The sequence below is a fragment of the Pleuronectes platessa genome, chromosome 3, assembly GCF_947347685.1.
Source record: "Pleuronectes platessa chromosome 3, fPlePla1.1, whole genome shotgun sequence".
In the NCBI taxonomy this organism is placed as follows: Eukaryota; Metazoa; Chordata; class Actinopteri; order Pleuronectiformes; family Pleuronectidae; genus Pleuronectes; species Pleuronectes platessa.
In genome coordinates, this window is record NC_070628.1 from 29,215,267 (window position 1) to 29,228,847 (window position 13,581).

The 13,581-nt window shown below is 40.4% G+C and overlaps 1 protein-coding gene across 1 annotated transcript in view; it reads left to right on the top strand.

The window, feature by feature from the left end:
* The first annotated feature begins 761 nt into the window (after positions 1 to 761).
* vegfc (vascular endothelial growth factor c) overlaps positions 762 to 13,581 on the top strand; it is a 62,003-nt gene continuing 49,183 nt past the window's right edge. The window contains exon 1 of the mRNA XM_053419460.1: positions 762 to 1,147. Within this exon, the coding sequence (XP_053275435.1) occupies positions 1,034 to 1,147 (114 nt within the window). The 5' untranslated portion in view covers positions 762 to 1,033. The remainder of the gene's footprint in view (positions 1,148 to 13,581) is intronic.

A 13,581-nucleotide genomic window follows, 5' to 3' on the forward strand; every position in this document is an offset into this window, starting at 1 on the left:
TTATGAGCACTGAGTTAGTTTAAGTCTTGGAGACCTTTGTTTGATGTCCAGACGTGACAGTCCACCAGTGTCAATGACCTGCTGGGCAGCTACACGTAACTGTCCCTTCAGGCCCCGACCTGCCTTAAAACCAAATTAAAAATACTTCTCTGATGGTAAATTTCAAACTTGTTGTCCTGAAACAATGACTGAAGGACCAATGGCATTAGGCCACTGGACCTTTGATGGAAAATGAGACATGTTCAGTAGAGACTGGGTTCACTGCTGCTCCTTTTCTCAACTTTATTCCCAGACTCACATGTCAAGTAGCATGGGAAGAGTCTAAAGCTACAATAGACAAATACCATTTGACTTCCTTCAAACTTTTCACAATAAAAACATGTTAAATATTTCAAAACATAACAACCAGGCTATAGTAAATCAGTGAGTTATAAACCTCATTAAGTATGGGTGCTTTGCTTTCTATTCTGCAGGAGATTTTACCATGGTTTTCTCTAAAAGATAATAACAAAGATGTGAAACGATGAGATCTACAAAATACACTTGTGATATTTCATTAATGGACAAACAAATATAAACAGCCCAAGGATACCCAATTGCAACATAGGTCTATGTATGTGAGTGAGCTATAGCCCTCATTCATTGCACCTTTAATAGTTGTCCCCTCACTGGCCAGTTATGCTTTTATTTTGAAATTATAAAATGACCGGATTTGTCTGCTTCCATATGACCGGGATTACTTTCACAGCGGTGTTCACACTGGAATACTGGACCTTGACAGAGAGACAAAGACACACACACACACACACACACACACACACACACAGACAGACATAGCCCCCCTCCACATACACGCACTCACACACACAAACACTCTCTCACACACACACACACACACACACACAGAGAGAGAGGTTCAATGAAACAGTGTTATCAGCAGCAGAAGCAAAGGGGAGCGCAGACCCTGGGGAGGCTTTTTAAAAAATCCATTTCTATGCTTCTTGGCTCATAAACACTTGATGACTTTATAAACATGCACCTACTGGGAATATCTCTTTTACTGGCTTATCTACTTTACACCAACCTCGCCAGCGACTTCTCTCACAGCGATCAGGATGACTACATGCAGGAGCAGGAGGACGAGCCGGTGAGTCTGATCAGAAGTTTTGTGAAGTCAAACTGGATGTCTTCGTGTGTGTGTGTGTGTGTGTGTGTGTGTGTGCTCACAGCACGAGCCCACATGTGCTATATTGTTTCACCTGATCCTGTCAGTGAGGGGTTCCAGGGACCATTACGTGCTTTGATACAGGGATATAAATGGAGACCATTTAAAGAGCTGCTCTTTATCTACACCAATTAGACTGCTTTCACTGGGAATCATTTTACAATTATGCAGTAATCCATGATAGGGCACTCTTCATATTTGAGATACACAAACTCGAGTTTACTCATCATGAGGCATAGTGGAAGTAGTAGGTGAGATTTTTGATAGTAAATCTCTTGTGTGTTTACATTGAACTGGAGTTAAGAGAAAATTCAGGAGGCTGGTGGGTGTAATAATAGCCCTGATGTTTTTTTCTTGCTTCTCTTATATTTGGAGGAAAATAAGTGATTGTTGCTTTGATTTTGACCATTTGTTAACTTGTATCTTGGGAGTCTCCTCTCGTTATGGAAATGCATTATAAATAAAAATAAATAAACTGCTGAAATGCTCCTTTAAATCTAGTTAAAGGTTCATAAGTGTGTCACTGTGTATCCCCTTATGTGTACTATATATATATCCAAGAAAAATGCATACCAATATCTTTTAGAAATGTGGAATAATGCAACATCTGCCACTAATGTGTTCCCACATGGCCAAATTAAATACACCAACAAACAATACCCCAGATGCACTCACCTTCTCCTCCTCACTACAAGTTCTACTTCGTGTTATTATTTCTATCAAACTTGTACTTATGTAAAATGCATTCTCCTGGTGTGTGTGTGTGTGTGTGTGTGTGTTTGTGTCTGCCTATGTGTGACTTTGGACAAGTGAAAGCAAGAGGTGCGTTCTTAACAGTCACTGCTCAGAATGAGAGGCCAGATATTTTCACAGTATATTTTCTGAGGTGATTGTGATAATCTTTTCTGTTGCTCAAGGCATCATTAAAGGTTTAGTAAAAGCTTTTTCTGCAGGGTCTCTCGATCAAATAGGTCAAACTTGGTTCCTGGTCACATTTTAACCTAGGTATTCATTGTTTCACACAATATTTTGTGATGATTATTAAATGGTCCTTGTCCACCTCTCAAGTGCTGCAATAATAGCACGATTTGTCTTGATACACAATTGAAACATACTTCTCTTTAGTGTAATGCCAGCACAGTAGATTTGAATTGAACTAAATTATCAGAGAATCTGAATGAGAGAGGAAAGGAAACTGGGAGAGCACACTGAGCATTTTCCAAGGGGGAGGATTAACCAGAGAAAAGAGCCAATGAAGGCAAGTGTCACACAGGTCAAATGTTTGTGTGTGTGTGGTGTGTGTTGCACAGATGTAGGGCTAGAGTAAGGGGGGATAAGTGTTTAGTAGTATCATGCAGCCATTTGATCATTGTAGCTGGGAGGATGAGCTGCTTTCAGCTGCTGTTTACAGCCCATTACACCCTCAGTTTAATTTAAATAACTACTGCTAATCTCTGCTGTCAGATGTATAAGGATTTAAAAAATACACCTTGGAATAAATACAATTGCAATTTGTTCCATGAGTCATTATTCCCATGGTAAAAATATGTTTTGGTTTATTAAAAATCCAAAGCTGAAATCTGAAAAGTTTTCAGACCCTTATTCCAGTCTTCTGTAGAAGCCTGTATGGCAGCAATTACAGCTTCACTTTGTCCTTGTTTTAGTCTCTTACAGTTGCACTCATGGATCATGGAAGTTTATCCCATTCCTCCTGGCAGATCCTCTCATGCTCCATCAGATTGGATTGGAGGCATGTGCACGACCTGTCTCTGCACAAATGAACTAAGGGGATTTAAGTCTAGGCTTCAGTTAGGTCACTCAGGGGCAGTGTTGTTCTGGAGCTATAGAGGTGTCTTGGCTGACTGCTCCCAGTCATTATCATGCTGAAAGGTGAACTGTAACACCAGTATTAGATTGTGCTCACTCTGGAATAGGTTTACTTCAATGACCTATCTGTATTTGGCCATATTCATCCTGGTCCAATCTCACTGTCCCTGCCATTAAAAAGCACCCCTGGGACACAATGCTACCACAGGGATTGTATTAGGCAGATGAAGAGCAGTCCCTAATGTTCACCGCATGGTGCATAGAGCTCTGCCAAAGGGTTACATTTTTGTCCCATTAGCCAAGTGGTGTTTTCACTCCTGCCTCCAGAATCTTTTATATGCCATTGATAAACATGCTTTTTATTTCAGGGAACTACTGGACTACTTTATGTGTTGCCATCACCATGACAACCATAATAAAAATATCAATATTTTACTTACTGGTTGTGCCAAGGCTAAGCCAAAACTATAGTTTGTAGTGTGACCCTTTACTACCAGGGAAAAATTTTGTACAGATTTTGGATGAGCAAAACACATGAATTTCTGAACAAAGGGCATGGTTTGTAATCCGTCTTAGCCTTTGAGTCACAATGGACCTTTTTAATATACTTCATCTTTGCTGTCGTTTCTGGCTGTGGATAATGAAAGCAAATAAAAAATGTTGGCAAAAAGTTATGTGTAGATAAATAAAACAAACATTTATGTTTCTAATATAAGTATTTTGGATTGTTTTATGTTATCCCGCGATAAATGTCCATAATTTACTCATGTGTCATGTTTCAGCATGTTCATGGATTTAGTTTTTTTCCTGCTTTATGGTATAAACACCGTCTGTAAACTTAAGCGGCTTTCAGACTTGCACTGAACTCCAGTTCAGTTACACACGGCGTCTATTGCCCTCTGTCCGTCCTGGGAGAGGGATCCCTCGCATGTGGTTTCTACGTTTTTCCCCCCTGTTAAAAGTTTTTCTGGGGGAGTTTTTCCTTACTCTTGTTGAGGGTTATGGGCAGAGGATGTCACATCTTGTTAAGCCTTGTGAGACAAATTGTGATATGTGAATATGGGCTATACAAATAAAATTTGATTGATTGATTGACAGATATCCTACGCAGTATGTGTGATCGCAAATGTGAGAGCCTCATGAGATTCTGCAGACTTTGTCCGTTTGGCCCCCTACTATTAAGTCCGCAAGAGTTGATGTGAGAACACAGCAGGAGACCCCCACTGGATTCACGATGTTTGCAACAGACGCAAAAATTCTACAAACATCTCAGGATGAAAAAAGCAATGAAGACACGGACAAAGAAGTCAAGATAGTTTGTCGTGATAAGAGCTGACGTTGTTGTTGATGTGCTGTAAACAAAATCTGGTGAACTCTGCCTGAACCACCCCTCACCTGAATCCTTGATTTGTTGCTGTTGTGAATGCGTCTGAGCAGAGAACCCCCGCTATGTTGTGCATGTGTGAACCGCAGAGAAAGTTGGGGCCCAATTGTCTGGCATTAATTGTCCCTAATGGAACAAAACTCAAACTTAACAGTCTCTAGAATAATGCGAGCCATACTCGTCAAACAAATTTTCAGACCCATGCCATTTATCTTGCAAATGGGTCACATATAATCTCCAAAAAATTGCAGATGACAACAAATATGACCAAATTAACATTAAAGCATTTTGTTATGTTTTTCTAGATCTATTGGCACTCATGGTATTGCCCTGGGTGGTCTTTCATCTGGTACTCCAAGCAGGGATTTCTGAAAAAAACTATTTTTTGCTATCTAACACTGTTATTTTGAAATACTAGGAATGATAGGTTAATTGGGCTCAAGCTCAAAAAAGCCCCTAAGCAATGAAGCCAAACATTTTCAGATCTCACAGGTCAAATGGAATACTAGACATAGAAAGCCAATGAAAACATGTAGGAGAGATAATAAAACAAAGAAGAACTGCTGGAAAGGTTGTTAAGACAAATGGCAGACAATCGGGTTCACTGGAAAGACTGACTGGGGATTTTTTCCTCCTCAACAAGCCAAATGTGTTAGGTCAAATGTGTCTTGGAGGATATAGGCTAAGCCATGTATAAGCTTTGTCGTGGATTCAATTTGTATCTAGATGTGTTACATAAAACACTGGAAATTCTTGTCAGCACTCAAATGTGGCCAGATCAGAAGCCATACTGATATTTCTACAACGAACTGTGAATACAATATTAACAACTTTTTATTGTTGTTTTACTTCAGTGACGGCGGAAAATCCAGGTGTGAGGCCAGTAGCATCCTGAAATTACACTGCCTTTTATATATTTACTATCCTTCACCTTTAAAGACCATATTGCTTATGATTACTTAACACAAGCCAAAATATCCCAAATCAATCAATCAAATTAGATTTTTGAAGCACATATGCACAATTTGTCTCATAGGGCAATAGTCCCTGCCATCTTGCACTTATTGTTTTATTTGGAGCCAGAGTTTAAGCATTAGTGATCTTTGGATGGAATTAAGGTCCTGCCAATACATACACTCGAACAATCACAATTCTGACTCATTTTAAATCTTAACATTTCACCCCTGTTTTTACAGCATCAAATAACTTACTTATAATTCAAAACAAACTTACTGAAAAAAGAAACAAGACTTGGACAACCATATGTCAAAAATATATATTTGATACACTTTTGATACCACATGCTTAAAATGGTACTATTATTTATTTTCCCTGTTGATAGTAGAGAATCCGATCTGTAATCAGATTTCCTTGCCTTCAACCCAAGGCTGCATTAAAGACCCAACCTGTTGCTATAATGACATTCCCCCAGAAGTGAACTCATCATATGACTGGAGGCTGAAGAACAAGGAGGCAGCAGCATGTCAACCTGTTATTGTAGTGAAGTAAAACAGAAATGACCACCAGGCCAAGGCCCAAAAAAGTACCAAACATTGTAGGAATGGAAAAGGGTCAGAGTGCTGTTTGGCTAGGTTTTTTCTATCAGACAGATAAGGAAAGTCTATGTTTTGAACAGAGGAGGAAATGCAACAAATTTGGTTTAACATTTTAAGAACGGGCACCCTGGCCTTTTCAAAGATTTGACAGGTTTTAGATTATTATAATGTAACAAGTGTCATTAAAGAGAGTCAAGTGTCCTATGATGCTGTGATGTGTAGCCGATGAGTTTAGAAAGTATCCCCCGAGCAAACAACTGTAACATTAGCATATATATTTTTCATTAACTATCATAAGCGTGACCTTTTCACCCCAGAGCACGACAAACGTTGGCTCAATCTAATCTCAGGGTTTCCGCTGATAACACTTATCCTTGGTCAGTGGCCTTTGCTGTTGTAAAAATTGCAGGATTCACTAGTAACATTACACAAACCTGTACATTTCAAATTCTCTTCTGTGACGGCAAACACAAAACACGTTACACAGCCTTGCAGTTATTATGCGAATGTAGTCACACATTAAGGCTGAGTAAAGTAGAGTAACTTATACCTTATACTATGAACATTTCTGTGACTGCAGCAACGTGATGGTATTTCCTGCAACATGAAACTAGTTTGGTGGGAGGGAGTCAGTAAAAGTACTTATACCACACCGCAAGAATACTGTTAAAATGCAACACTGGAAGTATAGTTGTTTGTAAAAGTACTGCATTCTGCAGTTAAATGCTCCCTTACAGTTACTTTACACTGTAATAAACTATTTTATCATAAAGTTATTATTAGTAATTTATTAAAAACCTTGTTGTGGTTAAGCTAATTTCTTTTACGATTTTGTATAGGACAGCAACATATGATTATTGTCATTATGAATTTTTCATGAGTTTCATCTTCTGATTAACAGTACACAGGACATCATTGTGTTCTCCTTTTAACTGACTGTTCAAGCCACTCTTGTTTGTGTATATCCATTCCTTGTATTAATTAATTGATGGAAAAAATATGTTCTGCTTTAAAGAAAAGAAGAAAAATATTGCTTAGCAAAAGGGGACAATTTTTTCTTGTATTGCTATAGTAGCTTTTGGGTCAAAGAAAAGTTAAGAGGTCATTCTGAAGAGCAAAAAAACCTTTTCAGGTATGTCCTAACTACAGAGACAACGACAGTCGCTGAGATGTGCAGTAAACATACACACTTGATCTCCAAAGCTGAATTATGTTATGTCCAGTCTCTGTCTGCTGCACCAACCCTCACTTGAATCCTGCGGAGGATTTGTTGCTGTTGAGAACGCGTCTGAGCAGAGAATCTCTTGCTGCGATCTGCATGTGTGAAAGGCAAACGGCGGAAAAAGTCTGGACCCAATTCTCTGGTGTTCCTCCACAGGTCATGTCGGAAAACAGCTTTACTGAAAACAGTTACTTGGAGTTGATACTGATTGAGCTCAGGATTGAAAAATACAGTCCTATGATAACTTTGAGGTAGATGTCGCAAGCAACACCTTATACATTACAGTCAGTCATTTATTCTATTGGTCAAATGAAAACAGAGAGATACATATATACATAATGTTCAGGTATGACCTTTCACTTCAGGTTTTCCCTCCAGGGATACTCGAAGAAAACAGCGACCAAACTGGGGTCAAAAAGCTTTATCCAAAACAAATGCTGCTGGTTCAATGATGGTTTAAAGTTATGGTGGTCTCTACCTGGGCACTGCAGCTTGCCACAGAGTTACAGTCTTCATTTAATCAGTAGGTGAACATAGGGGTATAACGGTACATGCATCGGAACTGAAAATTCCGGTACGGGCCTTTCGATTCCGTACGCACGTACACCATTCGACTCACTGCAACGAATGCAGTGACTCCATGTGCAAAACTTTTATTTTTGTACGTACGGGTCTCAAATTCTGAGGGACAACTTTTTCGAAGGACCGGATGTGCTGTAGCTTCCATAGCGACCGTGGGCAAACAGGAGTGTGAAGACCCTCCCTCATCATTAAAGTCCGCTGTGTGGGAACACTTCACTGTCACAGTCACTATAATGACGACAGACAAAGACAAGTGAATCGTACAAAATTGACATTGCGCAGCTGCTATCAAATATGTAGCTGGAAGCACATCGAAAATGCTGACTCGTTTGAAACGTCATCACCAGAGTGATGTGCACTAACATTGAAAATAACACTAACATTAGAAACACGAGTTCCGTGCAAACCCAGCTCACAGCGGCATTAAAGCTGCCCCTTGCAGATAATTCAGGCTGTGACAAAGCAATAACATAGGTGTTTTTATAGCAGCGGATATGCAACTTTTCTCTGTTACTGAGAATGGTTGCATATCCAGCCATAGTTAGCCAGGGTTGAATACAAATAAATCAGTTTAATATTCGATATTCCTTGTTTCAACTGTACCAAAAATGTACCGAAACATGATTTTGCGTACACTACACTGCTCTGTGACCTCTTAGCTCTGCATGGATTATATCAAACTGATTATATCAGACTGTATATAAAAAGCTCCAGCATGAAAACGATAAAAAAGTGACAGTATGTTGATATATATCAACAGCAGGATGTTCACAAAAACGGGTGTGTTCATGACAAGGGAACTAATCTTAGGGCTCTGCATTCTGAGTCCAGCAGCAGGTCTTGAATTGATGCAGATTTATTACTTCAGGTAACGTTTACAGTTTCACAGAGAAAGCTGCAACCAGCATGGTCAGGCAAACAACCCATTACAAATAGGCAGGTTTAGAAGGGTCACTTCACTAGTGATAATAATAATACCAATAGTTGAGAAATGTCAGATCTGGTTCCTTCAACCTTTGAGCCAGTGGTACCTACAAAGGTACCTCATCCAGCCCCCGTCTCTTTCTCCTTTGTCTGTCTGCATCTCTTGCCCCTATTTCATAACCCCCTGGAGTCTGCAGAAGAATGCATTGAGTACAAGCAATCACATCATAGGAATTTTCCATGATTTCTCAGTGCCGATTCCAGCTCAGTCTGATTGCACAGCCTGCATGCTGATATTTGTGTGTGTGTGTACGGGGGGGGGGGGGGGGGGGGGGACCAACCTCAGCCCAGAGCATGTTGACCAGCTCTTGCTTTTGCACAAGAATCTACACATATCCAAGCACTAGCTTTGCATAGCCTACTTGCAAACAACAGTGAAGCATAGCCTACTTTTTGTTTATTTCAAAGTTTATATTTTAAGTAAACTTTAATTCATTTTAGCTTTTATTTATTGTTTAAAAGTAGCCTAAGTGGCACATTTTTATTTATTTTCTCTATTGGCTGCCCGGCAGTCATTAAGTTAATGTTAATATTTGAAATAAAACTTGTAAAGCTCTAAGTGAATTTGACTGTGTTGTATTAAAAAGGTATGATTCAACTGTTTTCCATGGTCCAGTATCATGATGGTATCATATCAAGATACAAGATACATTTATTTATCCCAAACACATGCACAGAGATACTCATGCAAGTGAGGGAAATTTGTCCTCTGCTTTTAACCCATCTGGTGCAGGACACACAGAGCAGTGGGCAGCCATGTACGGCACCCGGGGAGCAGATGTTGGGGGAGTAAGGTCCTTTGCTCAGGGGCACTAGACAGTGGGGTAGGGAGAATCCTCTTGGATTTTGGACAGATTCAAGTGTTGACACTTTTTGTTGTTACTCCGTCCAGGTACATTTTTTTGTTGTTACTCCGTGGAGTTGAACCCGAGACCTTCCAGTCTGATGTCCTCCCAATTTTCTGCCCATAGTCCAAGTTTTTCTGCCACTACTCCACCGCCTCTCCGTTATCGGGAGGTCCCTGCCGATTCCCGTCCCTAGTGTGTGTGTGTATGTTTATGGGTCTCATGAACTCTGAAACAAACACAAAGTAAACTTCAGTACTGCTCACGATTTATTACTGTAACTTGTGAAAAGTATTGTTGTTGATAGTTAAAGTATGAAGTAAGCACAGGTCAGTAGGAGTGCGGAGGGAGGAGACTCAGAGACACAGGACAAACCAACCGCTCTTTCACGTTAACAAGTTTTCCTCCATCATCTCTACTTTACTTTCTGTTTCTTCTTGTGTGAGGGAGTGTGGGCAGGGCTGGTCCGTGGACTGTGTGAGTCTGCCTCGCTCCCAGAAGAGATGAGATGAGAGAGACAGGTTAAATATTAGTAAGTTCCTGCATTAGCTTTGCCTCCATCTTGGCATGTTAGGATTTGACGCTCGTAAACATTGGACTCCTCTGGAAGTCAGATCAGATGCAATCAGTTTGTTATGCCTCCACGCCGGCGAAAGCCAGTTGCATGAGTCAGAATTGTTTTTCGTCCGTCCGCATATTCTTCAAATTTGTGACAAACATTCACTTGGTCTTAAGATTTGATTTTTGTAGCCATAGGTCAAAAACACGGTGGCCTCACAATGCCTTTTTTTTTTATGTGATTGATTATGATCAGCTTGAGGGAATGTCTTTAAATTTGGTAAAAACATTTGGTTGGACTCAAAGATGAACTGATTAGATATTGCTGGTCGAAGGTCATAGCACGGCTCCAGAGTGCAACCAAAATGGTCTCACATGGTCTCACCAAAAAGCTTTTAAGTGCCACAACAAAATTTCCTTTGTCGCACCGCTGCACCTAACAATTAGCTAGTCTGTTTGTGTAACCTTGTGTTTTTTTCCCCACCAGGTGAGAGCGCAGAGGAATACCAGGGTCTGAGGCAATCTGAGGCAGAGTAGGCCTCTGATTGGCCTTTGTCTCTGATTTTCTCTGACCCTGCTATTCTTGTGTTGTTGGTGCGAAAGAGATAGATTGTTTTTGTAAATAAAGATGCTGTGCCCGTAAAAAACCTGTCCCTGTCCCTGAAACATCATCATCTACGGAGTTATCGCTTGAACACCTGTCTCCCCTCTCGCAGGTAAGATGCCGAGTCCCGTCCGAGTATCCAAGGTGTAGATGGCCCCCTTTACTCTGAGTCACAGTCACGTCCAAATTATGTGTTTCGGAAGGAATTGCTTGTCCAATTTCCGTGGCTCAGATATGCTTGAACAGCCAACATTATGCATCGCATTTATTGCAGTGCAGCCAAAGTATGCCTGGGAAAAGTGCTTTTGTGGACAGAGCATCGACGTTCTGAATCGAGACTTAACCTGTGCCGTGACAGATGCATGGCCCCCGAACAACCCCCATCCTAGAGTCTCAAGAAAAGATATACTGTAATAGTCAATTTAGATTCTGAAATGACTCCATCCCCACAAGTATCTCTGTATCCGTACAGTGCAAAATGTAGCCCCTTTTCAGACTTTACGAGTTAAGACATGTTAAACATCACCATAATCATAAGATTTTTTTGATGTAAAACAAATAATTGAAGATTTTGCATCCAAAATTGCCTAGGTTTCTTTCACTGTAAAATATATCCTGAGATTATTCAAAAGAAAGGACATTTTCAGTCACAGGACTGAAACACTGGGCAAACTTCATCCAAGCTAATGTATTCCTGTACCTTTTAATATAATAATACATTAGTGTATGGAGGTCAAAAGAGTGTCAATGAGGATAGAATGCAAAATGAAGTGAGGTTGTCACAGCTGAGATCCCATCCATTTGTTAAAAACCTGCATTTTAGCAGTTTGTTCAACTTAAAACAACACAACCCAGGATAATTTGTATCTTACATGTTTATATTAATCTTTCTTATACTTATCCAGGGTTATATCACAGGATGCAATATAATTTCACATCAATAGGCGTATTTCCTTGCCATACCCACTGCTGGCAATGGGGTCCATCCCTTAGATGCATTAATAATTGTATGTTAGGACACGTTGATCAAATTGGAATCCTTTTTTCACTCTATATACAGTGGGTACCGAAAGTATTCAGACCCTTTGCTCAGTATTGAGTAGAAGCACCCTTTTGAGCTAGTACAGCCATGAGTCTTCTTTGGAATGATGCAACAAGTTTTTTACAACTGGATTTGGGGATCCTCTGCCATTCTTCCTTGCAGATCCTCTCCAGTTCCGTCAGGTTGGATGGTAACCGTTGGTGGACAGCCATTTTCAGGTCTCTCCAGAGATAATCAATTGGGTTTAGGTCAGGGCTCTGGCTGGGCTAGTCAAGAATGGTCACAGAGTTGTTCCGAAGCCACTCCTTTGTTATTTTAGCTGTGTGTTTAGGGTCATTGTCTTGTTGGAAGGTGAACCTTCGGCCCAGTCTGAGGTCCAGAGCACTCTGGAAGAGGTTTTCTTCCAGGATATATCTGTACTTGGCTACATTCATATTTCCTTCAATTGCAACCAGTCATCCTGTCCCTGCAGCTGAAAAACACCCCCATAGCATGATGCTGCCACCACCATGTTTCACTGTTGGGATTGTATTGCGCAGGTGATGAGCAGTGCCTGGTTTTCTCCACACATACCGCTTAGAATTAACGCCAAAAAGTTAAACCTTGGTCTCATCATAACGAAGAATCTTATTTCTCATAGTCTGAGAGTCCTTCATGTGTTTTTTGGCAAACTCTATGCAGGCTTTCATATGTCTTGCACTGAGGAGAGGCTTCCGTCGGGCCACTCTGCCATAAAGCCCCGACTGGTGGAGGGCTGCAGTGATAGTTGACTTTGTGGAACTTTTTCCCATCTCCCTACTGCATCTCTGGAGCTCAGCCACAGTGATCTTTGGGTTCTTCTTTACCTCTCTCACCATGGCTCTTCTCCCAAGATTGCTCAGTTTGGCTGGACGGCCAGGTCTAGGAAGAGTTCTGGTTGTCCCAAACTTCTTCCCTTTAAGGATTATGGAGGCCACTGTGCTCTTAGGAACCTTGAGTGCTGCAGAAATTCTTTTGTAACCTTGGCCAGATCTGTGCCTTGCCACAATTCTGTCTCTGAGCTCCTTGGGCAGTTCCTTCGACCTCATGATTCTCATTTGGTCTGACATGTACTGTGAGCTGTAAGGTCTTATATAGACAGGTGTGTGCCTTTCCTAATCAAGTCCAATCAGTTTAATTAAACACAGCTGGACTCCAATGGAGGAGTAGAACCATCTCAAGGAGGATCAGAAGAAATGGACAGCATGTGAGTTCAATATGAGTGTCACAGCAAAAGGTCTGAATACTTATGACCATGTGATATTTCAGTTTTTCTTTTTTAATAAATTTGCAAAAATTTCTACATTTCAGTTTTTTCCCTGTCAATATGGGGTTCTGAGTGTACATTAATGAGAAATAAAATGAACTTTTTAGATTTTAGCAAATGGCTTCAATGAAACAAAGAGTGAAAAATGTAAAGGGGTCTGAATACTTTCCGTACCCACTGTATACAAGCTGGTTTTTATATAAAACTCCATACAAGCACAGATATTGACATCAGTTTTGTTCATTATGCTTTGTCATTGACAGAATATGGAGACAAAATTCTCCCCCACCACCTCCTTATGATAATAAGACCAACAGTCCTCAGTATTTAGCATCTTATAGAAGTTATGTTATGTGTATTTTACGATGAAGTTCAGGATTTTAGCGACTTGAATAAGTGTCTGCGTTAATTTCGAGAGTTAAGCTGCAGCGAGCCTGTAACTATCATGAATGAGATCGTATCCCATT